Here is a 23,315-nt window from a genome sequence, read left to right on the forward strand (position 1 = left end):
CAGTGTCTGATTTTTTTTTTTTTTTTTTGGTAATTAGCGTAAATCTGGACTTACCTGGCCATTTGTAGGTGTTTTCTCCTGAGTACAACAAGAGTGACCAGCAGCAGTCCAATCAGGAGGATGCTGAGGATGGCCAACACGGAGATGACCACGACATTGGGGTTCATCTCAGTGACTGCACATACAGAAAATTACTCTCAGTTATTCAGTTCAGAAGCATTGACATTTTTGTTTGGTTTTGTTTCCCCCTGAGTTTTGATAATGTTATTTTTTTTTAACTTATCTCAAAGAGCCTGGAGTGTTAGAGAGAGAAAAATCTACCGCAGGAGATAAGGGGAGAGTTTTAGCAGCTATTGCTCTTAGAAAATTTCTTTGGGGAAATGCCTTCACCCTGGCATTTTTGTTGAAATTTAACATGTTTTGATTTATTATTTTTTCCCTCTTTAGCTGACATTTATAACACAAGGGAAAACTGTGAAGGTAATACAAGATACAGATATTCATCATCATCTATGTCTCCAAAGCACATTTCCGCTCTGAAGTTGTCCTTCAACAATAATCAATGATTTTTCTGACCCAGAAGCAAAATAATAAACTGAGGATTTGTAACATGCTGGGTGGAAAATGTTTAATTACTCTGGAAAATGACATGCCCAGGGATCCTCCCTCAGGAGGCTGTGACTGCTGAGGATCCTGCAGAGGCCTTTCTTCTCTCTTACTTCTTTGCTGAATGCAGGAAGCCTTAACAGCTTATATGAATGTGATTTTCCTCTTGTTTGGGCTTGGCTGAGAAAGCATTTTTCTCCATAAATATCATCAGGCAGTCAATGTTAGTATTGACTGAACCTGATGTTTAGTATTGACACCCCAAATTTTGTCCCTGATTTTTAAACCCAGTCCAGAACCGAGCCCCTAGTTCACATTTTTCCTTTTCTAAGGGCTTTCCAAAGCTACTCCCTCATCCCATCCACATCTGGCAGCCTTTCCATAATACAAACAACACCTGGGGTCAGGATTACAAAGAACAGCTGTAGAAAGCAAGGGAGAACAGATGTAGCTGGATGAGGACAAAGAAGAAGAAAGCAGGGAAGTGCTGCTTACCCATGGTGGAAACAGAGATGAAGGTGGGGATGCTGGGGCTGTTGTGGCTGAAGGTGGTCACGCTGCAGTTGTAGGAAGTGGCAGGGGTCAGGCTGGAAATGGTGACAACGTGTGAAGAGACAGTGACAGGTTCCTGCAGACATGGGGAAAAACACACAAGAGTTTATCTCTCCCGTGAATCCCGGGGCACAAATCAGTGTTCCATGTATCTGACAGGTAAAGTCAGGTCTGGTGGGAGAAATCAACACTTCGAAACACAGGAAAGGTAACCAGGGCCTGCCCTTGACAGCAGGCAGATAGTCTGGCAGAAAAGGGGAGAGAAACACCCCAGAGCACTCCACGGACCCCAGAACCTTTTGGGGAGGGAAGGACATGCACCCTGTTGGAGTCCAGGACATCCCTCTGGCTGCCCTGGCTGTCTCGAGACCCTGGCAGGAGGCTCAGAGACCTTGGCATGAAGTCAAAAACACCTGTGACTTTGATTTTAGCCCATGGAAAAAGCTGGCAGCTTTGTATGAGGAATTACAGCCACAAGGGTTTGAGTAGTGTGGTAGTTGAGTTAACACAGGGTGGAAAAATAGAAATTTGGGGGTTTTAGAATGGGGTTCAGGGGGTCAAGATGGAGGGATTTGGGCGTGTCCTGGCCTTCTTCTTGTCCTCCTTGTCTTGGTGTGATGGTGACACTTTTCTATTGTTTTAAGGTGGAGATACACTGTCTAACATAAATGATAGATATTGGCACAATATTGTAAACAGACTATACGTAAATTTTGATATAAAATGTAAACACCACCCAAGGCAAGAGGCAGAACGCCATGGCGTCCTTGCTAGACAGAGCTCAGCAGGTCAGAGAAAGAATGGTGTAGACAAGGAAAAATAAACAACCTTGAGAAGCCGACCCTACGCATTTCAGACTCATTCTTTGGCTGCATGGGCTGGGAAACGAGGACTTTTACATTCTTGGGGTTATCCCAGCGCAGCACACCCTGAGAGTGCCCCAGAGCAGGTTGGTCAGGCACAGGCTTGGTAGGGGAGAACACTGTGACCTCCAGGACATCCCAGAGATGGACACAGCTCATGAGGTCTGGTTTCTAAGCCACACAGGTAGGAGGAAAACCAAGTTATTTTTAAACAAAGAAGAGCCAAGGCAGTCACAACCTCTGCCATGAATGAAATCACAATTCTGGTTTGAATGCATGTTATCTCTGCCTCTGAGGCAGCTCCTCTAGGTGTGGAGACCTGTGAGCCCTTTTGAGTGGCCAAGGTGAAAAACAAAGCTAGAGCAAAGTCTTTTGTAATAATTATGATCAAACACCCTACATCTCAGTTTTTCTAGCTGGCAGAAACTCTACATAACATATTTATACAATGTGTTAATTACTATGACCCTTGTGAACACTTTTGTGGATTTTAAATGCTGATAGGGCAAGAGCAAACAAACACAGAAAGAACAACACATGCATTGACTTAAAGAAAGAGTTCCTTAAGACTCTGTTTTCTAAACTGTCCCACAGAACCAGGGTGGGTTACAGCTGTAAAAACAGGGACCAGTGGTTTAGAAGGGAGAGAAGGAGATGTTTTATAAATAAACCCACTCCAGATGGGTTCAAGTTCAAGCAAGATGCTGTAACAAGTCCCAAGCACTGGATATTTGCAAGAGCCTGTGGTCAGCCATGGCCTAATCCTAGACTCCTGTTGCAGAGTAATTCTGAGGTACATGGTGCAGATGAAATCACACGAGTGTAAGGGAGGAGAGCCTTTTTATTGCCTGAGCCGAAAGGAGGAGTCAAACTTTGGCAATTGTACTTGGTTGCATATTTCCATTTTCCCCTCTGGGAAATTTAAATTAGTCAACTCAAATCCAAGATGTTCAAAATTGGAAAGCTGCTGCTTTTCATTTCACTGATTTAAAGATGCAGGGAAGGGACAAAAATGTTTGTATAATTAGCATGGAAAATCACAAAGAATTTTCACCAGCCTACTAGGAAAGCATCCCTTTTTACAGTTCAGAAAGGAGCCTTTCCCAGTTTTTCATAGAGACAGAAAAGAGAGTGATGAATCCAATGAGGAGTGAGCTGACAATCTCTGTGCATTACCCAGTGCCAGATGTTTCTGTCAACAAAGGAGACACCCACTGAAGCATCTGCCAAATGAAGCAGTCTTTTCCTGATGTTCTTAAAACAGATCTGCTCTGAACTGAAGCTGCAAATCCTCTGGTGCTTTCCTTGCCTGATCCCATCACTATTTTGAATCCCTGGTAAGTGATGACAATGACTTCACAACCTTTGCTATTCAGCATGAAAAAGCAAGAATCTAGAGGTGGAATCTAAATGATCCAAAAGATTTAAGTGCATGTATGCATTTTTCTTCCTTTAGTCATTGTCTGTCTCAATTTAAAAAGAATATTAAATAATTCAGACTGATCTTCCATAGGATTAAAGAGTATGCAGGTCTTTTACACATGGTAATCGGTGGTTTTAGTGGTAATTTTTCACTTCTTTCTCAATGATTCCCCAGTACGTGCCACAGTGCACATGAGAGAATAATGTTTTGTGGCATTTAATCAGAGTGATTCATTATACTATCAGCTAAAGCACAAAGTAAACCTCACATGTAGCACAGTATTGAATGTCAAGGAGTTAAAACTACTACTGCTCTCTGTTTTTCACTGAACAGCATTACCCATTTAAATACTATATATTTAAATTGGCCAGTGAGCACAGGTACCTAATTGGACAGAAAGAAAAGGAGGTTCATATGTTCACCTCAGGAGGTGGGTCTTGAAGACAATACCCTGAGGTAAAAATAATATAAAATGATTAGGAGCAGCCACATTTGCATAAAGGTACTCTTGGAACAGCAAGGAATCTCCTAGGGAACTTCAGTTAACAGATCTCAAAACCAGGAATAAAGCATTCCAGAAATAATTAGATACTGTATCAGAAAACTCATGGCATCTAAATATGTCTATTTTCCCCATTCCTTATGAAGCTACCTGACCAATTTTCCCTTCTTGCTCATTGGCATTCCCTTATTTTCGTAGTTAGGTTTTGCAGTGTATCAGAGCCATTTCCACGTGTAGCCAACTCCACTGACACTGCTGGATGCACACAGCTTCTCTCCAAACAGTTGTGTAACCTCAGTAAGACAGAGGTCAACCTTAATATTGCAAAACAATGAAAAAATTTTAGTATTTGAAGCATAGTTTAGCTTTTAAAAGTTTAATTCTGTGATGAAGAGTGGACACCAAAGAAGAGAGACACATACCTGGGCTTTTGTTTCCTGGCCAGATCCAGCCTGCTGGCAGTAGACTTCAAAGAAATCAGCTACTCCTTCTTCCACCCACAGCAGAGTCACAGAGGTCTGAGTCTTGTTGACAGCAAACAGTGATTTTGGAGGGGCTGGTTCTGGTGTAAGAGAAAAATCTCCTTTCATTAATCTTATCTTTAAGTTTCCGGACAGCTGAGAAAAATGAAAGAATTGAAAGCAATGCCTGATGCCCTGCTTTCATTTCCTTCAGATAAAGTCTACCAGTGTAAATCCTCTCATGATGACAAACTACCACTGTAAAATGGGAAGATGATGAAGTGTGTTGGTTTTTCTTCTCTATTTAAACCGTTCTCTATTTGGACAGAGGGATAATTACTTCACTTCCCTTTTCAGCAGAGCCCTTGTTTGAGGATCATCAGTGGATTCTATTAATAGAGCAATGTTAGCAGGAACTCTTTCAGAGAAGATCCTTGTCCACCTGTTAGCAACACATTTGGCCTGAGAAGGCTTTTCTTCACAAGGCTGCCCAGGAGACTATAAAGAAGCAGCTTCCCACAGACAAAGGTTGCCTAGGTTCCTTTAATTGCAGCAGAGAAAATATTAAGCCAATTACCTGATTAAAAAACAACCAAACTTGTAGTATTTTTTCTTTTTTTTTTTTTCCTCTGGCTAACATTTAAGGGCTACTGGATCTGTAGGAATGCAGAGATCCAGATCTCCAGAGGTCCTCAATTAATTACTTTGATTTTCATTGCTTTTGTGCTGGATGAAGTGACAACAGGCAAACAAATACAAGAGTCTACCGAGCAGAGGACAGCCCTATGACAAAAGTCATAGATGGAGGATCTCCTGGGAGTGATGGCATCAGAAATGTTGTGAAACATGGATGGGGGTGTGCACTCCCCTATCCCAATGTCCAGTGGCCTTGGCTGCTGCTTCCAGGGCCATCTCCCTGCTCATGGACCCCTGTGGAGGTCACCCCTCACTGTAACCACACCCAAACCAACCTGGGGAATGGAGAGCACAGAATAGCAGGGAAAATCTTGAGGACCAGGAGAGGAGCCAATGGCCTAAGCATAGTGCTAATATGAGAGATACTATTTCTCCTCAGTATTATTTAAACACCAGTGCTTAATCCTGATATTCATCCTGATGGCTTCACAAGATGGGTACTGGAAATGCCTGGCTTTCCATACCTCAGGCCTCCTGGGCTCTTCTGCTTTGCCTTCAGAGGTTGTAAAATTTGGGCTGTACATTTCTGAGTTGTTCTGCATAGTTTTCAGATCTCCTATTCTGTGGATGTTTAATTAAAGCTGTAATTCTCAAACAATGACCCTATTTTGGGATTCTGCACACACTGCATACAATGGGTGATGCACAAGAACATTCTGGGTTGATTCTTTTTCGTTTCACACGCAGTTTGTTATTCTCATTCTGTGAGATGTTGTCACAGGACCTTGGCACAAGGTACGTGCTCAAGTAGTTATAGACATTTTGGAGATGTATCTGATCCTGAAACAATCAGATCTGTGTTCTGGGCCTGGAGTCTGCCCAAGCCATATTGGCATTATGGAAAGAGTTGGGCAGGAACCGAGGCACATTCACGTGTGTCACGGGGCTTGTAGTGCACATATTGTCCCAGTGCTACACAGGAAAGTGTCCCTCTCCCATAATTACACACATATATCTGCTCTTGGACTCAGAAACACATTCCATCCCTCACTCTAGGTAAAAAAATAGCCTCAATTAACATACGAGTTTTGCATTTGGGCAGTGTCCCAAGCAAATCCTCCTTTTGCTTCCAGCAAATGGCTTGATTTTTCTGCAGGTGGAAAGCTGCCAGGATGAAGCAAACATCATGGAGGGAAGAACATTTGGCAGGAATGCTTAAGTGACTGCCAAGTGCTGAGTCGTCTATCACTTAGAGTCAGTTTCCACTACTGCTAATTACAACTCCCATTGCTCCCCTCAGAAACAGAGAGAGGGAAAACCTCTGGCAAAATATCCTCACTTTTGTCTATTCAAAGTTCAAACATCATAAAGGGGAAAAAAAAATTCAAATTCAATCTAACAAAAAACCCCACACCCAAAAGTCTAGAAGTGTCAGAATCTGAGGTATTGATTCCAAGATTGTAGAAAGTCTCTGTCTTTCTGCCCCATTGCCAAAGAAGAAGCCATAATTTGTCTGTGCTGGTTTCGAGGTTGTTTATTCTGTTTATCTCTAACATGTTCTGCTGCCCTGCCGCAGCTCTGTCCTGCAGGGCAGCGTGTGGGGCTCTGCCCTCAGTGGGATGGTACAAACATTAAATACCACAAACTACCTGTGCTGTATTTACAATAATGTGCCAATATCTGTCATCTACGTTGAACAGCGTGTCCCCAGCCTAAACCAACAGAAAAATGCCAACACTGCAGTGAAACATGGAGGGCATGAAGAAGGAGGAAAGGACAAGACACACCCAATTCCTCCATCTTGTCCCCTTTGAACCCCTAATCTAGAATCCTAAAATTTTACTTTTGCACCTGTGCCACACTTAATTATTACTTATATCAAACACTCAGGGCTTGTAATTCATCCTGTAAGATTGAAAACTCTTTTCCATGGACAGAGATCAGAGACAGTGTCTCTGGGGGCTCTGTACAGGGGGGTTCCTGACCCCTGCCAGGGTCCCAGACCTTCCAGGGCAGCCAGAGGGAAGCCCTGGATTCCCACATAGAAGGGATTCATTGAAATGGAATTCATTCCACCTTCTCTTTGTTGACACTGAAGGGCAAAATATCCATCCAAGTTCAGTAAGAGTGCCCATCCATAAGGAAAGAGCAGGAAGATACAACTGCTGCAGGGTGTACAACATGAATAAGGCTTATGGATCTGTCTGAAAGATAAAGCTAGCTGGTGTTTTGAAATACCACCCTAAAACTTTTGGACAGTGGTCGTAGGGGATGATACTCAACCCCACACATTCACCCTCTCAGTGGGTATGGGGAAAGCAGTGGATATGATTTGCAGAAGGAAAAGGAGACTCATGGAATTTTTCTACTTCTTTCAAATATTGCCTTTGGTAAGAAGACCTGCAAGAATTGTTGTGTCTGTACTATACGCCTCAGCGCTGTAAGAATACTGAGAAACATAAATGGAAAATGGTTGTTTTTTAGAGCTCTAATCCCATTAGAAATTATAGAGTCCTTTAAATTCACTTCTCTCACGATGATTAACAAAAGGATTATTATTTATAATAATATGAATGGAGAATCTCATAATAATGAGAAGATAATCCACACTGAAATTACAAACTCTTCCTTACCCACCTTCTCAGCAGAGCTAATGCCTGTAAAAGCAGTCTGGCATACTTGGAAATTTCAGTGTTTTAGGTACCTAGGGCTCAACAGCTCCACATACATTCAAAAGAGAACTAAAATTTCTTAAGGTACAATGGTGCAGTGTCCAGTTTTCCTCTCAAGTAAAGAAAGATATTAGGCAGAAAGTTACATTTGAAACTCTTACATTAAGGATCAAACTCTCAAGTTTTCTTTTGTTTCTATGAGTATATTACACATATTTCTCTTAAAATGAAGCTGGGTTCTACACTTATAAATCTGACTATTTTTATAAAGACTACTATCATTAATTGGTATTTAAGGGTAAGTTTTGGTGTTGAAAGACTTTGCAGATGTCCAGAGAGAGAGGAGGGGAGACAGAAAAGCAGACCAAGTGGCAGAGAGGTGCAGAAATAGGCTTGTCAGAAACAGAAAGGTAGAAAGAAAAGTTCTGCTTTTTATTGAAAAGTTCATCTGTGAAGCCTGAGTTGCCATCCTCAAAACCTACATGTGCTCAAGACCTTAGGCAACCAACTGTGAAGTTGACTTGTTCTCTCAGCAAGGCACCAAGCAATTTCCACTCTCCTACTTCCACTTACAGTCAAATTTTGCCACTCTTGCTCCTCTTGAGCAAAACCATTTTAGGAGAGTGGCTTCACACACAGGCATGAGAGGACCTTCACAGCAAGGTGAGGTGAAAATCACAGCTTTGCAAAAGAAATGGGCTCAGAGGCACAAAACTGAAATAAAGAAGGTGCTGACAGAGTTACTTTACAGTCAAATGAGTGGGATGAGTTAATAAAGTACAAACAAGCACTTCTTACCCAATTTCACAAGTTGGGGCATGGAAGTATTGCTGCCTCTTTCAGTACAAGCAGTCACTGAAAGGTTGTAAATGTCCCCAGGAGGCAAGCTCAGCACCGCAGTCATCACATTGCGTGTCACCTGAACAATTAAGAGACACCAGCTTAAACACGACACAAACCACACAACTGCCTGGTAAAATTAACCTGCTCACTCAAAACACTACAGAGAAAGTCCTGTGCACCACAGCACATCTTCTGTGTGCTCCAGGCTTGTGACATCAACCACTTCCCACTGATACCAACCACAAAACCAGATTAGCACAATGCAAAAAGAAGACTATTTTAGGCTGCACTTTCTCTGTGACCAGTGAAAATTTAAGGAAAAAAGAAGTACTCCCTCACACCACTGAGAATATCTAGATTCCTCAGTGCTAAACAAGCCATGGACTTGAGTCTATTGCAATTTTAGAGAAATTTAAATCAGGTCAGACACCTCAAAGAATGGCACACAAGCCATGTGTAGGTAAGCCTTTATGCATCCTACAGACCTGAAAATTAAATCCATCTGGGCAAGGCTAACACCTCTTGGAGACCTGTTAACTTGACAAGAGATCTCAGGGTCTGACTTCAATCATCTGCAAGTCCAAAAACAGATCCTAAACTGAGGTGAGTCTCAAAAGATGGAGAATAACTTCTTCCTTTTATTTTAGGGTAATCTTCCCATTTCTCCAGAGTCATGGAGAAACATGCAGAACTTGGAACACACTGTTTTCAGAGCACTTCTGGACTATCTATAAAGGGCCCATCTAGGAATTTCATGCTGGTTTTCAAAGTAATTTAATTCTCACATGCAAGAGAAGGTGACAGTTCTGAATAAAGCCCAATAGGGCTTTGCACATAATTTTCATCACTTCTCTAAAAACTGGCCAACTTCTGTGGAATCTTGGGAAATACACAGGGAGCAGGAAGAAAAAATCAACACTGCCTGATAGTGTTACCTATTTATTTCAATAATGCCACAAGAAAAACAACCCTATTAGCAATCATAATAAAATAATATGATGATATTTCAATATAGTATGAGTTTTAAAGGAAACAGTTCCTGGAAGTGACTAGCAGAGCCTGGGAGAACAGGTATGCCCCCTAATGCCTGCAAGCATGTACCCATATTTATCCATATGAACAGAACCATAAAAGTTAGCTATAAATAGGTAGGTTTTTGCAGGATTTTCCTAAAGAATACTCTCTGGGTTCCCCTGTCTTACAAGGAATATAAAGACAAACATTTGTAAAGTTTTGAAGTTTTATTTATAGATATAGTATATATATCTATAGTATATATAATATAGATATACTATATTATAGATACCCTCTACTTTTAATCTTTTATTTAATCTAGAATTAGAAACTCAGTTTTTGCTTTAATTTATTTAAATTTGCACATTAAACATTTATTCTATATTTATTTAATCTACAATTTTTGCATTCAATGAAATTGAATGGTAGAGAAATCAGATTTTTCCTGAAAGAATAATAAGTTTACAGAAAACATGCCTTTTGAAGGTAGAGAGGTATATAATTGTGAACATTTTAATTAAATTTAATTGATAGAATATTTTATTTGTAGGACAAAAATTAAAATCTAGTTTTCTTCCTTGTTTGAAGTAAGAATCCAAATCCTGAAAGCTCCTGCTGCTCAGAAAGATTATCAATTCTCCTAATCATATAATTAGATTCATGTTGCAACAAGCTTCAGATGTGTGTACTCTCACAGCCACAAGGAATTTAATGAAAGCTAGGATGTTCCACAAAAATCCACATGAAAATCAGTGATCAATCTGCACTTCTGCTGAAAATACACTTCCAATTTTCCAAATGCTAAAGAGACTGCACTAAGAGCACACCTTAGCATCTAGCAAGTTTTCTGAGTGCTCACATTCTGGGTGAAATCCTCATCCCATCAATTAGTGGAACTCGTATTCAAACATAAAATAAAGAATACAGAATTTATGAAGATAAGCTCAGAAAATGGGAAGTGACAATACTTCAACAAACAAAAAAAAACTTAGCCAGCAGCTTACTCTGTTTATTAATAAATAAAAATGAAAAGTATAATACCTGTGTATAAGAGTACTCTTTATATTTTACTGTCTGAAGCTGAAAAGTTTTTAAGCTCTTCTTAAATTATGTAAATCATCAACACCTTCACTGGATCACACAAAGAAACACTTTGTCCACTGGCTGTTTTGAGACCTCAAGTGTTTCAAAGTGCATGCTAACACTGGGAAATAACTTTTACTGGCTTCCACCAAACTTGCTGGAACTCAGTAGTACAAAGTTATCAGAGTTGTCAAGGTTTTTCTTAGTTATCAACTCAGGAAAACAAACCAACCAAACAAAAACACACACCAAAAAAAAAAAAAAAAAAAAAAAAAAGAAAATATCGTCAAATAAATGAACGCCACCCACCTTCCACACTGATACTTACACTCTTCTTGATTTTTTTCTTTCCTTCTGCAACAACCATCCAGTGCAGCATCCTGGAATGAGAAAGATCAGGGCCATCTCCTCCATAGGTCCAGGTGATGTAGAGAAGGTGGTTGTAATACTCTACAGAGGTGATTTTGGGTGCCACTGGTGCTGAAGGAAGAAGGCAAGTGTGTCACAGACAGAGTATAACACAGTTGATTAGTAAATCCAGTGACAAACTTCTGCCAAAGGATGCTGTCATGAGGAGAGCATCACAAAGCTAGCAAGAAAGGATCATTAAAACCATTTGAGCACTATCTGAAAGATATGAAAACCATCATTTAACCTGGGAGATAATCAGAACAAAAATACACTTCTTTTTGCAATCTTTCAGTTTAAAAAAAAAATCACAGCAAATAAAAATAATTTTTTGAGTCACATTTGTAAGTAAAATTCAAGTTAAAAGCCTCAGATGTTGCTTCACTGTGTCACTGAACTTAAAAGAAATAGTAAATTGTTGCATTGATAGTTTTTCTGTAGGAAAAAAAAAAATCTTTTCACTGAGCTTGTATCATTCTAGGAGAAAAAGACTGCAGATTTCCAAAGAAGAATTTTATATGAGAGGTTATGACCACCCTTTTTCCTCGGCTGGAAGGGAGTGAAAAAGGGTCATATCAGAACCCATCCAGCCTGTTAGGAGTGGATTTTTTGTCCTGGAGCTGCCAGCAAGTCCTTGGCTCTCTCTGCAGCCCACGTAACAGAGAGTCATCAGCTGTGACCTGCAGAGAGACAGCAACCTCCAGAATAACCCTAACAGCTCCAAAATAGCACTAAAATTGGTGTTTGAGATGAGGATTCCACTGTAGAGGGAGCACAGCTGGCCAGCACACCTTGATTGCCTGATCCAAAGGTGCAGGAGCCCAGAGAAGAGTAAAATTAACAGTGAGTGGAGACCCAAAAGTGAAAATATCAATCATTGAAGATCTCAACCCCCTCCAAATGAGATGTGAGTAGGATAATTTGGATATTACAGAGATGGACCTCTGTGCTTGGCTGATTTTTGAGGAGCATAATGGGGAAAACTGTGTGAACTGCCTGGTCTTCCTCTGCTCAAGCCACCTTGTGTCCAGTGTGCTCATGCCAAGGCAGGTCAGAGGAGCAGAGCCCTGGGCGCCAGCACAGCTGTGGGTGACAGGGAATTCTTGGGAATGCCCTGGGTGCCAGCACAGCTGTGGGGGACAGGGAATGCAGGATGGCCTCGGGTCTCTTGGAAAGGGCCACAAGATGTCACTGCTGCTTTCACGAAGGCTCCTTCCACTTTGGCATTGAGATTCGGTTTGTTAGGGAACAGATTTACTGAAGCAATCGCTGAGGTAGGCAGCAAATGCAGTGCACAGACAATTTAGAGCCATTCAGAAATGTTTAGTAAGACTATTCTCCCAAATTAGTCTTGAAAATGTCATTTTTATGCTGCTGAGGAAATTTAGTACAAAATGCTTGAAGCAGTATTTATTTTAATTTTTAAAGTTCCCAGCCCATCCCTGTGCATGGATTGTGTATTCCTTGCAGTTTAAGGCCACGACTGACATGAATCTCATACACAAATAATGATTTCCCCCTGCACTTTATTATTGATGGTGTGCTTTCATGACAGTGTGGCATTCACATTCTCTGGACAGAGAGACATAATTCTGTCTCTCAGGAGAAGCACAGAGAGGAGAGGAGAAGAAAAAACAATCTTTATCTCTGTTCCTTTGTTTTCCCCATGTGGAGTTTAGTATAGAGATTGTTTACCTAAAGTGATGATTTGATTAGATTCTAGTGAAAGTTGTTTGAGTTCAATAACTATTTGGATCCAGCTGTGTCTCAAACTCTCAGCAAGCAATCACGAGTTTGTTAATTAGTTGTTAGATAAGAAAGAAATATGTATGTAGAATAGGATAGTCTCTATTTAAATAGTGTATTAATGTAATATAATGTAGTTTTAATAAAAATATTAATAAAACTATACTATAGTTTTAATAAAACTTAAGCCTTCTGATCTAAAACCAAACATCATCATTTCTTCCCCATCAGGGTTGCCTTTTTTGCAATAGTCCAGGTATGTCACATGAGACCAAGGGCCAGGGCTGGTGTGACCCAGCCCCTATCACAAGGTCCTGGGGAGCACAGAGAGCCTGTGGAAGTCACACCTGGACCAGAGTGACAGCTGGAAGCACCCACAGGACCAGCAGGCAGCACATGTGGTGGCAGTCAGCAGCACCCAGAGTCTGTCTTTCTCACCCCTTTTGCTTCTCCAAAGATAAAAGCATCCTCACTGCAAAAAGCAAACGCTGGTGGTCCAAAGAGCCTTTGCTCGTGGCTGTTTTAAATCCAGCTGTTTACAGCAGGTGGCATTAAAAACTCATTAGTCACCACAGCAACCCTGGCAGCACCACAATCTCTCCCTGAGTAAAACAATGGTGTGCAACTGCTGCTGCAGGAGCTGAGAGGACAAACGCTGCTTCTGACAAGTCTCTTGGATCTCCCAAATCTCCCCAGTTGCTGTGGGAGAGAGCTCCATCTCATCACCCCAAGTCCTGCATTTCAGTCCAGCCCCAGCCTCCCAGGAGCAGTGGGATCCTGCACCAAGGAATGGCTGCTCTGAGCTTCCTGCACTCCTCAAACTCCCAGCTGATCCTTCTGCTCTGTTTTTGAACTCAGGCTTATGCTCCAGCTGTGCAGGCTGGCTCTCCAGTTACACCCAGAAGTGCTGACAGATGTACTGTCAAGCCTACAAAACCTCCACTCCAGTATTTTTAAAATATAGGGCTTTTTGGTGGGGTTTTTTCTGTCTGTTTGTTTGTTTGAATTCCTGGCAACCTGTGCAGGGGAGATGGCGTTGTTCAAAGTGATGCAGAAAGGGACCAAGTGCTCCATAAAACCATCTGCTCCCTCTCTGGGAGGAAAGAGGCTGGTGGGGAGAAAGAACTCTCAGTCCCCTGGTGGCTTAAACCCGTGAAAAGGCAGGGGACAAACTGGGGACAAACTGGGGACAAACTGGGGACAAACTGTTCAAACCTGCAGATATGACAAACTGGCCAGCCTCACAAGTCAGCCTGACTGCAGTTCCTGGGAAAAGTTGAGGAGATTGCAAGTAATAAGGCAATCAGAGGACAGGAGTGCATTTAATGCTCACATTCAGTGCTGACCATCTATTGGAAAGTGCTTGCAATTTGACCAAATCAGCTTTCTTTGTTAGGGCTCTTCACTTAAAATCACAGTGTGATTTTAATACCTCATTGCTATTCAACACTTTCATCAGTATCCTGAAAGTAAAAGCAGGGTTGATGAACCATGCAAGGAGCATGGCAACTGGCAGAGGAGGGCAGGATTTGGACAAGGGTGAGCTTTGAGATATTGCCCCCTGTGCTGGGCCTGCTCAAACAAAGTGAATTTCAAAGTGCCAGGTCTGTTGAAAAATAGCATGTAGACAGCAAATGATAAATTCTGTTAGGAGCCATAAAATAGAAGTACATCAACACAGAGCTGCAGCGTGATGATGCAGGAAATGCAATCATTTAGATGCACACACAGGAGAGCTTTGAATAGGGAGCTGATTGTGCCTCTACAGGAGTATTCAGCAGGCTGGTATTACACTTTCAGTTTTTATGTACTTAAGTAAAGACAGTAAAAATTAGAGAGGCAGAATGGGAAAAAAAACTAACATGGGAAAACACCTAAAAGTAGAGAGCACCCAAGTAGTTCAATGGAAGCAATTCATTAACAGAAAAACAAACTAAATTCTGTTTAGGGACAAAAAAGAAAAAAAAAAAAAGTTTGTTTCTCTTCAATCAGTAAAATAAAAGTGCAACAATTATCTTGGGCTGGATAGTAAAACCAGAAAAATTCAGATCAGAAACACAGGGTATAAACCCTTGATAATAAGAGAAGTTAACCATTGATGCAACATTCCATTTGGATATTTTCAATGAAGACCAGATGCCCTTCTCTAACAGAGATTTTGCCAATCATAAATGGATGATATTTAGAGGTTCATCAATTTCTGATTTTGTCTGCATCTGCTAGTTAAGAAGTTGATCCATTTTTCATTTAGGAGCAGTAGCAGTCTTTCCTGTCATCACACAGAGATCCAGATTGGTACTGATGACAAATTACATTTTAGAAGACCCTTAAGAAGACCCTCATTTCTGCTGCAGGTTTCTGGAGATACAATACTGAAGTGAATATCCCACTGGAACACTTCCACTCTAAAATGCTGAACCTGGTACCCAAATCAGTTGGAAAAGACACTTTTTTTTCCCCTCATACAGCAACCAACCAGCTGGAAAATTGCTTCTTTACAGTGCTACAGAAAAGCTGATTGATGCCAAAGGACAAGGAATATCCCTGGAGAGCCTTCACAAGGCTACAGTTGTGATACACTGGGAAAGTGCCAGAATTTGTCAAGCAGAGTAGCCTGGGATCAGGTATCTCAGCATGGGAGGGTTTCTGTGGACTCCACTGGAGCTGCAGCTTTAGCTGCTGCTGACTTTTCTGTCGTGGCTCTCTGGGGCACAGGCTCTGTGTAAATCATCATTGCAAATGGGTCTTATTCAGTAATTTTTCCAGGTGCATTCTCTGTCACCAAACAGAAAATGTGGGGCTAGGTTAGTGTCTGCTTTGGAGTGAGTGGTTGGGACGTTATACCCTGATTTTCCTTGTAATTGAATTCCTGCAGATGGAAAAGTAGAGCAAGTATACTTCATTGCATCTCACAGTAAAACCGAATTATTTACTGCTTTCAGTCACCTCAACTTCAACAAAGGGAATTAAAACAGTGATATTTAAAAGCAAAATGATTCAGTGGAGAACTCTGACTTTTGGCCTAACCAGCCTGGAGATGCTGGGAGCACATGGCAAGGTGCAAACAGGGCCTCTCTCATGCTGCTCCCTCTGATCTGTTGGACATTTTGAAGATTCAAATCCAAAGAGTCTGCCAAGAGATGCCAGAGTGTGTTAAATCCATGGCTGGTCCCAAGTGGAAGAGGGAAATTCATGTGGTTGTATCAGCTCACTCATCTTGGTGCTGCACAAGTCATGCTCTGACTTGGGGATTACTGGGAGGGTGATAAAGGAGGAAAAAACACTTGGAAATATTGCAGATGAATGAAAAAGTGTTCCATAATATTAAGAAGCCTAGGAATTCAGGTTTACTAATTTACCTATTAGCTTCTCCATGTGTCAAATTTATGGTGTGGTAAAAGTGAAGCAGGACCACTGGCCCTCACTGGAGCCAGGCACTCAGCTGATGGAGGATTGCAACAGAGCAGTCAGGCACTGTGCTGGGCATAGGAAAAATTCATTTATATGTACATTAAAAGCAGTCCTCAGAGACTTAAAATAATAGAAAACCAACCAAACAAACAAAAAATACAACCCAAAAAACACTTAGCTGATAAATATCCTAGCTTGCAACTATCTGTAGGTGAAACACAGCACCCAGGTCAGACTTCCTCAGTGCTTCTGCCCCCAGGAGCATTCCCAGAGTGTTTTCAGCTGGCTGGTTACCTGTTATGAAGCTGATGGTGGAGCTGTCACAGCAGCTCAGCTCTGGGTCCCCCCAGGTCACCATGGTGACCCGGAAATTGTAATACCAAGCAGGCAGCAGGTTGGCTATTCTCTGTAAAGGGACAAAACACAAAGAGCAGCTCAGGAGAGAACTCAACAGCATGAGGCAGGACTTCTGAAAAACAGCAGTATTTATAAACCTAGTGCCCACACTCATTTTTCTGAGCTCCCATTCCTTCCTTCAGTGAAAATCTCTGAAATTTGGCCTTTCAATTTACTAAAATAATCTCTGTGGGGAGAGCAAACACAGCTGTGATGGCTCTGCTGCTCATCCACATCCACCTGGTTGCAGGTGCTGTCCACCACAGGAATCTCAAAGGATTTCCAGGGTGGTAAGAACGATTCACACAGAGCAATCTTCCATCACAATTCCAGTGTGATGAAGGCAAAATTTTTAACTGGAAAATGTAGGTGTTTCTAGTTTGATTAAATGGGGTTTGAGGATAAATTAGAATCGATGCTTTTGTCTCAGATATTGTCACTTTAAAAGATGTATTTTTTTCCAATTTTCCAAGCGTATTTCACTTTCTCTTATCATTTATTATAAATGGAATAGGAATGAAATATAAATGACTTATGAGACATAAATTATATATGTAAATATAAATGAGATATAAATGAAGCATAAAAAGCAATGTTATATATTGTAGTATTGTGCGCAATATTTAAGTTAAAACTCTAATTCTTCCACTGACAGCACAGAACATTTAAGATATTGATCTTTAGATGAAAAGCCTCTCGATATGTTTAAAATTCAAAATAAAAGCAAATTGAAAATAACAAACAACTTCAACAATATAGAAATGGCTTTTTTTGCAGATCTCTGTTGTTTGCAGTGGCCTTTTTTCTCCAGATACCACAAGGCAGTGCAAATATAGGTGGTGTGACCTGTTCTTTTCATGATTTTTGGAAGAAGTTGTATCTATCCTTGAAGATGATTGGACTTCTGACATGCCCCTGGTGTCATATTGGAAATACCAACATCGCTTTGACAATTTTCAAGTAACTGGCACAGCACAAAATGAATGAAGCAACTAAACAGAGTGAAAAGACAAATCCATTTCCAAAGGTTCTTATTAAATGTTAACCCTCCAGGAAATAATGCTTGATTATTTCATGCTGTTGGAGACATTGATTTTTTGATTCTTCTCATTGTTGCTTCAGAATACACCACTCAGAGGTGTCAGCAGGGATCAGTGGGATTCTGGAACACCATTAGAGAACCCAAACAAAAGTTCACCAGTCCCTACCTGTACATGAATAATAGGGAAACATTATTTTCCTAATTCAGGATTAGTCTTTCAAATTATCCTTGAAGAAATGCTCACTTTAGCTGCCATACAGCACTTTTGCATTTCAGATTGAAATCCAGACAAAGCAATTGGTGGCTTCCCTGAGCAGGATTTGCAAGAGTAAGGGACAACATCATCTCCTTTTCTAATGATCCACATTAACTCTGCATGATAGCTTTATTTCTTGGATCACTTAGACCACTCAACTATTAATCTATTTGTGCTGAGTCATGATTACAAGATATTAATTACCAGTTTGGTAAGTTATTTTTGTTTTTAATTTCCCTGGAGATTTATGTGCTAGATTTATAGTCACATACACAATTACAGTAAAGCTGCTGGATCCAAAATGACTCCACAAATGGTATTATGCAAATCAATTACAGTAAATCACTGTGGCTCTCACCAGCAGCAGAAGTTACTGCTATCTTTTTTGCATACTCATAACTTTCTTGAACAACTAATTTCAGCTGGAATTGCCTTCTCTAGCACTACAGCAAAGTCTGAATAAAATCTTTTCACCTTCTTCAGGAAATAATGGAAAACAGGAGGAAACTTTTGCTTTATATCTGCAAGGACACCTGTGAATATATGTGTGAGTGTGTTCTTACAGAAACCAGTGCTCACCTATTTAAAACCCTGGCCTAAGATTTGGCAGCTTCAGAAACATGAAGGATTTTTTCCACAAAAACCAGAGCTAAGCCTTCCACATGGCACACTGAGAGACCAGCCTGCAAGCCCCAAATCCATACTATCAATATTAATTATGTAGATAAGCCTTTGCTCTACACCCCCTGAGGAGATGATGGAACTTTTAAAGCCTTGACTGACAAACTGACCCACAAACTGAAGCTGCCTCTGGACTTGAACAAAACCGAAACAAACAAACAAACAAAAAAAAGAGGCTAATCTCCTGTCTCATTGCTCTGCTTAAAATTTAGCATGGTTCAGCTGGCAGTGCCTTACTTTAGAACAGAAAATGCCTCCAGCACCCTTGGCCATTTTCTCTGCTTTGCTGGGGAAAAAAATGTGCCAGGCTTAAAGGCAGATATATATATACATATTCATGGAGAAAAGGCTGGGGGAAAAAAAAAGTGTCACAAGGCATGGGAAAGCAAAGCAGGAATGGTCACTTTACCACTGAGGCAGTCAAGGAGACGGTTGCTGCTATTTCATAGTAGGTTGTCCACTCTGAGGTCATGGTTGATGGGTTGAAGTAAAACATTTCTACCACGTATTTCCTAAACACCCCAAGGAAAGGTCTGTTCCAGCTCAGAACCACAGCAGTAGGTCCCAAAGGGTAAAGTGTCAGATCCTTTATTCCTGTGGGCACTATAAAATAGAAGTTATGGTTAGCAACGTATATATGTTATCAGTTGCATTTTATTTTAAAACGATACCTTTCCTTAATCAAGTTCTACCTATTTCTGGTTTTCTCATGTCTCTAATCCTCAAGAACTTCCTGGTCACAAGCAGTTGAATACTATTTTTTAAGCATTTGTACTCCAGTTTAAAACTACTTTTTCAGAAGTGGCTATAGACCACTTTGTGTTGGCTGCTTAGCTTGAGATAAAGTACACATCTTGCTTTCTCATAAATGGAGGGTTATATTCTACTCTGAAAATCAGGATGCCTAGGGGATATTTCAAGATGCTCAGAAACAAAAGCATCAAAAGCCAGAGCACTGTAAGAAAGGAAAGTTTTCACCTCTAGCCCTCCTTCCCTGGGGAGCCCAAAGGTTCTGACATGTGCTGCTATTCTTGCCTCGCAGATGGCGACACTAAGAAAGAGTCAAGTGATGTGAAGGATGTCACTTTAAGGGTCAGCTTCTGCAACTTGTATGGTCTGGAAAGCAATTATTCTTCATGACTTCACCAAGGCTACTTAAATAAGGGCTTGGAGCTAACATTTGCCAGGGCTGCAGAGTCCCAGCTATTGCACACTGGGTCAGAACCCAGAGCAGCACCCAGGTTATTTCAGCCCATGTTTGCACATGGCTGCCTTTACCTTTATAAATCATTTACCACATGTTTGCTTTGCTTTCTCTTAACTGCTAATATATGTGAAAATGAGCCTTAGGATAATGTGGGGAGAATGGAATTCTTTTTAAAGTGCATTTTATTTTATTTGAGTTTCATTCCTTGTTGGCCATTACTGGTAAGTTCACAGAACAATTTGGTTTTCAGTTCTATTATATTATTATAATATTCAATAAACTGTTATGAGATGAAAACTCATGCCACTATTGTTCTACTGCATAAAAACAGACACTTTATAATATGAAAGTTACGAGATGTTCTATTTAGAAACTTATTGCCATTTTGAGTTTTGTAAGAAATTTTCATGGTTATAAGGCCATAAAAAGGTGGAGAAAATGAGGGAACTTATTTTCTTTGGGTATACATGATTTTACTTTCGCAAATAAAAGAATTTTTCAGATTTGTGAATTATGGTGAGAAAGAAGATCAAAAGCATTTGTGAAAACTGTCCAATGATAGAAATTTTAACATTAAAGTATATATAAATATTTACTTACTAATTTTTCCTTTCCTGAAATATAGCATACTTTACAAATTTTTATTCAGACCAAATTTATGAAAATACATAAGAAGATTGACTAGAATGAAAAGGCTCTCACCATAATCACTAGGCCACATATTGGCTTTTATTTAAGGATTAAATTCTTAACAGGATAACATTTTTTTCTGTTTTGCTTTCTTCCCTACATCAGAGAAAAAGCAGCATTAAAAATACTGAAGATCTCTAAGTTTCAGCCACCTGCTGTCCCACTGAGCAGACTTGTCAAAAGAAGAAGCTGGGTGACACAGGTTGAATATTTCTCTGCAAATGCAACTTTGTACACTGGATCTCTTTCTCTTTTCCCTCTCTCTACTTAATACATTTTGTTTAAGTGGTAATCCTAACAAAATAAATTACACTGAAACTAATTTACTGAATTCTGTCCTAAATGACCCTTTGTAGGAGCCTGGTGGAATCCTAAATTACAGGTATGGTGGAAGCAGCTCTGCCTATTGGACATAAAACCACATTCTTGAAGATGTTAGTGTCAGTCTCAGCGGGTTCTTCTCATTTTCAAATCCCAAAGCAGAGAACATTGAGATCCATGCTAAAACTTGAGAAAATCAAGGCATGGTCTGCAGGACTTAATGAACATACTACACATATTTAAAAATAAAAACCAAAAAAAACCCAAAAAAACCCCAAACAACCAAACAAAAAAATCTATAAGGAAATAAATTAATTTCAGACAGTAGGTTCAGGGGTTACCAATGGAAAATGTGACAGGATCAGAGGGAGGTCCAACCAATGGTCCTTTCCGTAGGTAAACCACAACTTGGTACTGGGCACCAGGAACAAGATTTTCAATGAGGCTGCTGCTTGAATTCACCTAGGAGGAGTGGAACTCATCAGATATGAAGCATTTACTTGATTAATAAAAGAATATTGAGACTGTACTTGAATGGCTCCAGTTACAAAAAGCATGAATCCAAACAACATTGGCAGCAAGAACTTCATTCATTAACCCCACGTGGCAAAACTGTGAAAGTGGTCAGGACTGACCTCACAAATAATCTGACTCAGAGAATTGCACTTGCTTGGCTGCATAAGGTCAGCTACCTCACTTCAGACCCACTCTCTCCTACTGTCAAAGTTTATTACAATATTCAGGCTACATTAGTCATTTTCAGGTGGCGTTATTCAGGCTGGAGTATTTAGACCACGTGTTTTCAAATAGAGCCTGAGGCTTTCCATCCGTCATTGATGCAGCTCTGTGGGGTGAAGGCAGCATTTTGGGGAAGCTGTCCTCTGACTGCATCTACTGAGCAACTGCACAAGGAAATCAGAGAGGAAATATTCTCTGTCATCTCCCCTCTACAGCACTACAAACTGTAACTAAGAGGTTTTGTGAGTCTTCTTTTCAGTTTGAAAACATCACCGTTAAAATTTCTGCTGTGCCACACCAGGTTTCAGTCAGAGCTGGAGGCAGAATTCCTGACCAAGTGATTCCTGGCCTGATAAATACAGCAAGAGCCTCATCTCCTGAAGACTCCACAAACAGCAAAAGCACTGAGCAGCTTTGAGGAAAAGCCTTTACACATCTTTTCTAGAGCTGCAGGCTGGTATTTCCTACTAATATTTTCTTCACAACCTTCTCAAAGTCTGTACCACAGCCACCTCTGCACTGGTGGCTCATTGCAATGCACATGAGTGTATCACTGCCAAGCACAGATTTAGCGAGGAACAGAATTTGTCTTTACCAGCTGCTCTGGAAAGCTAAATCACTTTTAAATCATGCACCATGTTAGAAATGGGTAGAACTCTGCAATGCTCTTTTCAGCTCATGGAGAACTCAAACTAATAGCCTTTAACAATTCCAGGTACAGTAAGTTGATAAAATTTGATACAAATCTATATAATGACAGAAAGAAACAAACAACTGTATTTAGACTTTTCGACCTACTTGCAGTAAATACACATATACTTTTACAGTTATCTTGTTTATTCACAGATTGGGTACTTTTTTTTTTTTGAGTTTGTAGATAAATCCTGCAGTATTTGTGGAAATTATAAATGCAAATGGTTGTGATCTGTGTTTATAACCACCTACTGTACTTTGCTTCCCATATAAATGACTGCACTTGTTTAGAACCACCTACTGTACTTTGCTTCCCATTTAGATGACTGCACTTCTAAGAAATACAAGTAACAATGAGATTCTGAAAAACAGTTCTCAAATTGTCACGACAACACACTTACAAGAATTTAAATTCACAGCCATTCTTGAACTGAAACTCAAAATTTCTACAGAGACTAATTTTACAAGGCATTTTAAGGGTCACGAATTCTCTGTATTAATTCACTGGCAGGGCTGATCACGAAGCTGAAGGAAATGATTTACAAGGATGCCAGCAGTCCCCTCCATTCCCATGGGTGGGCTGAGGGTGCTGCAGGGCAGCTCTGCAGTCCTGTGCAGACTCCTCCATCACACATGCTCAGGGAGCCAGACAGAAGCCATGGCCCTGCTCAGAAAAAGGCTGTATCAGCATCTTGGTGAGGTTAACTGAGATGTGGGCTAAAATCTTTCTAATTGAAGCCTCGTGCCACTGACCTATCACAGGCACAGAGCCTGCACTCACTAAGGGTTTCAAGTAGCAGAAAATTGTCAAGTTTTGGAGTTCAGGACTCTTGATGGTTATAAAACACATCCCATAAAGGACTTGCCCATACAAATAACTGGTGGTCTGAATTGCTTTTGTTTCCCAGAGCTGACACCTTTTCCTAAGGATGAAAAGACAAGGCTGGTTTCTGATCATCTTAAAACTTCCAGAAAATTTACAGTCAGGTTCTGCACTCAAATGTGGGACAGCTAAGAAATAATTTATGCTACTTTGAGGATAACCATGCATGTGAGCACTTCACTGATTAC

General features: G+C 40.5%; 1 protein-coding gene across 2 annotated transcripts in view; it reads right to left on the reverse strand.

Annotated features, from left to right (window-relative positions):
- PTPRO (protein tyrosine phosphatase receptor type O) overlaps positions 1-23,315 on the reverse strand; it is a 144,617-nt gene that overhangs the window by 22,871 nt on the left and 98,431 nt on the right. For both annotated transcript variants that reach the window (XM_072923807.1, XM_032746385.3), the window contains exons 8-15: positions 21,155-21,275; positions 19,005-19,198; positions 16,515-16,626; positions 10,984-11,135; positions 8,514-8,634; positions 4,369-4,508; positions 1,102-1,234; positions 55-175 (exon numbers count right to left, since the gene is read on the reverse strand). In XM_072923807.1, the coding sequence (XP_072779908.1) occupies positions 55-175; positions 1,102-1,234; positions 4,369-4,508; positions 8,514-8,634; positions 10,984-11,135; positions 16,515-16,626; positions 19,005-19,198; positions 21,155-21,275 (1,094 nt within the window). The remainder of the gene's footprint in view (positions 1-54; positions 176-1,101; positions 1,235-4,368; positions 4,509-8,513; positions 8,635-10,983; positions 11,136-16,514; positions 16,627-19,004; positions 19,199-21,154; positions 21,276-23,315) is intronic.

The sequence above is a fragment of the Taeniopygia guttata genome, chromosome 1A (genome assembly GCF_048771995.1).
Source record: "Taeniopygia guttata chromosome 1A, bTaeGut7.mat, whole genome shotgun sequence".
Taxonomy (NCBI): Eukaryota; Metazoa; Chordata; class Aves; order Passeriformes; family Estrildidae; genus Taeniopygia; species Taeniopygia guttata.